The sequence below is a fragment of the Primulina huaijiensis genome, unplaced genomic scaffold (genome assembly GCF_012295235.1).
Source record: "Primulina huaijiensis isolate GDHJ02 unplaced genomic scaffold, ASM1229523v2 scaffold204459, whole genome shotgun sequence".
Lineage (NCBI taxonomy): Eukaryota > Viridiplantae > Streptophyta > Magnoliopsida > Lamiales > Gesneriaceae > Primulina > Primulina huaijiensis.
The window spans coordinates 1-970 of record NW_027353681.1 but is presented as its reverse complement, the minus strand read 5'-3'; the positions used below and the strand labels follow the sequence as shown (position 1 = coordinate 970).

General features: G+C 34.5%; 1 protein-coding gene across 1 annotated transcript; it reads right to left on the bottom strand.

The window, feature by feature from the left end:
• Positions 1-273: 273 nt before the first annotated feature.
• On the bottom strand, positions 274-921 carry LOC140966297 (uncharacterized; the record flags this gene model as incomplete). Its single annotated transcript, XM_073426618.1, has 1 exon — positions 274-921. A coding segment is annotated over one exon (585 nt), but the record flags the coding sequence as incomplete, so codon positions are not given.
• Positions 922-970: the final 49 nt, after the last annotated feature.

Below are 970 nucleotides of genomic sequence, written 5' to 3'. Positions count from 1 at the left end.
GACAAACTTTTTGGTTTATTATTTAATTGCTAGTGTGAATATTGAATCATTGTGAAATTTAACATAAATTTGGAAATGTCAATTTTCAAGAATAAAATAAAATAAATAAAAGAAACTAACTGGAAAAAAAAGATTAAAATGATTTTATCTGCTATTTCGATTTTATTACCTAAATATAATTTTAAGAAACTGAAGTAAGATTATATGTAAAAATATTAATTGTCACAATTGAAAAAATATTAAAGTTGGTTGTATAGTAACGTGAAATTAAAAGATCTACTTATTTAATTACTGCAAAAATCATTTTTTCTAATAATTTTCCCTTTGACAGGTACATCAAAATTTATTTAAATTTTGGTCAGTTGACAATAATGCCTTTTGAGCATTCAAAACTACAGGAGAGCCTTGCCTTGCTTTCTCTACAATTTGTCTTATCAACAACCTCTCCATCTCCTCCTCACCGCCTTCACTCTCATCTCTACTATCACATACATCATCATTCATAATATCAAGATTTTTCACAATTCCAAGATTTAATCTTGTTTCCATGTATCCATTAGAACATTCCAAGTCGACGTTCGAAGTGCTATCTTGAACCATATCCACATCTTTCTTCCATTTATCTTGATGGCCGTTTCTCTTCTCAAACGGAAAAGGAAAATCTGCTTCATCAGACTCAGATACCTTCATTAACTCCTCATATGCTTTGGTGTATGCAGCAAAAGTTTCCCCCGACAAATTCAACACAACAGATTTTCGCTCATCCTCAGGAGCAGGGATATCATGACTGGGAGAAGCCCCGGTTATACTCTTCGTCTGGCTGTTTGTGAGTGCTGCCTCGAGTTCAACCACACGTTCTTCTAGTCTTGATTGGATGACTTCATGTAGCCTCAAGCTTAGTTCTCTGGGGGAGATTGGATACTCGGCCGAGGGAGGGGAGATTCCCTCCCTATTTGTATATGGTCGAGTG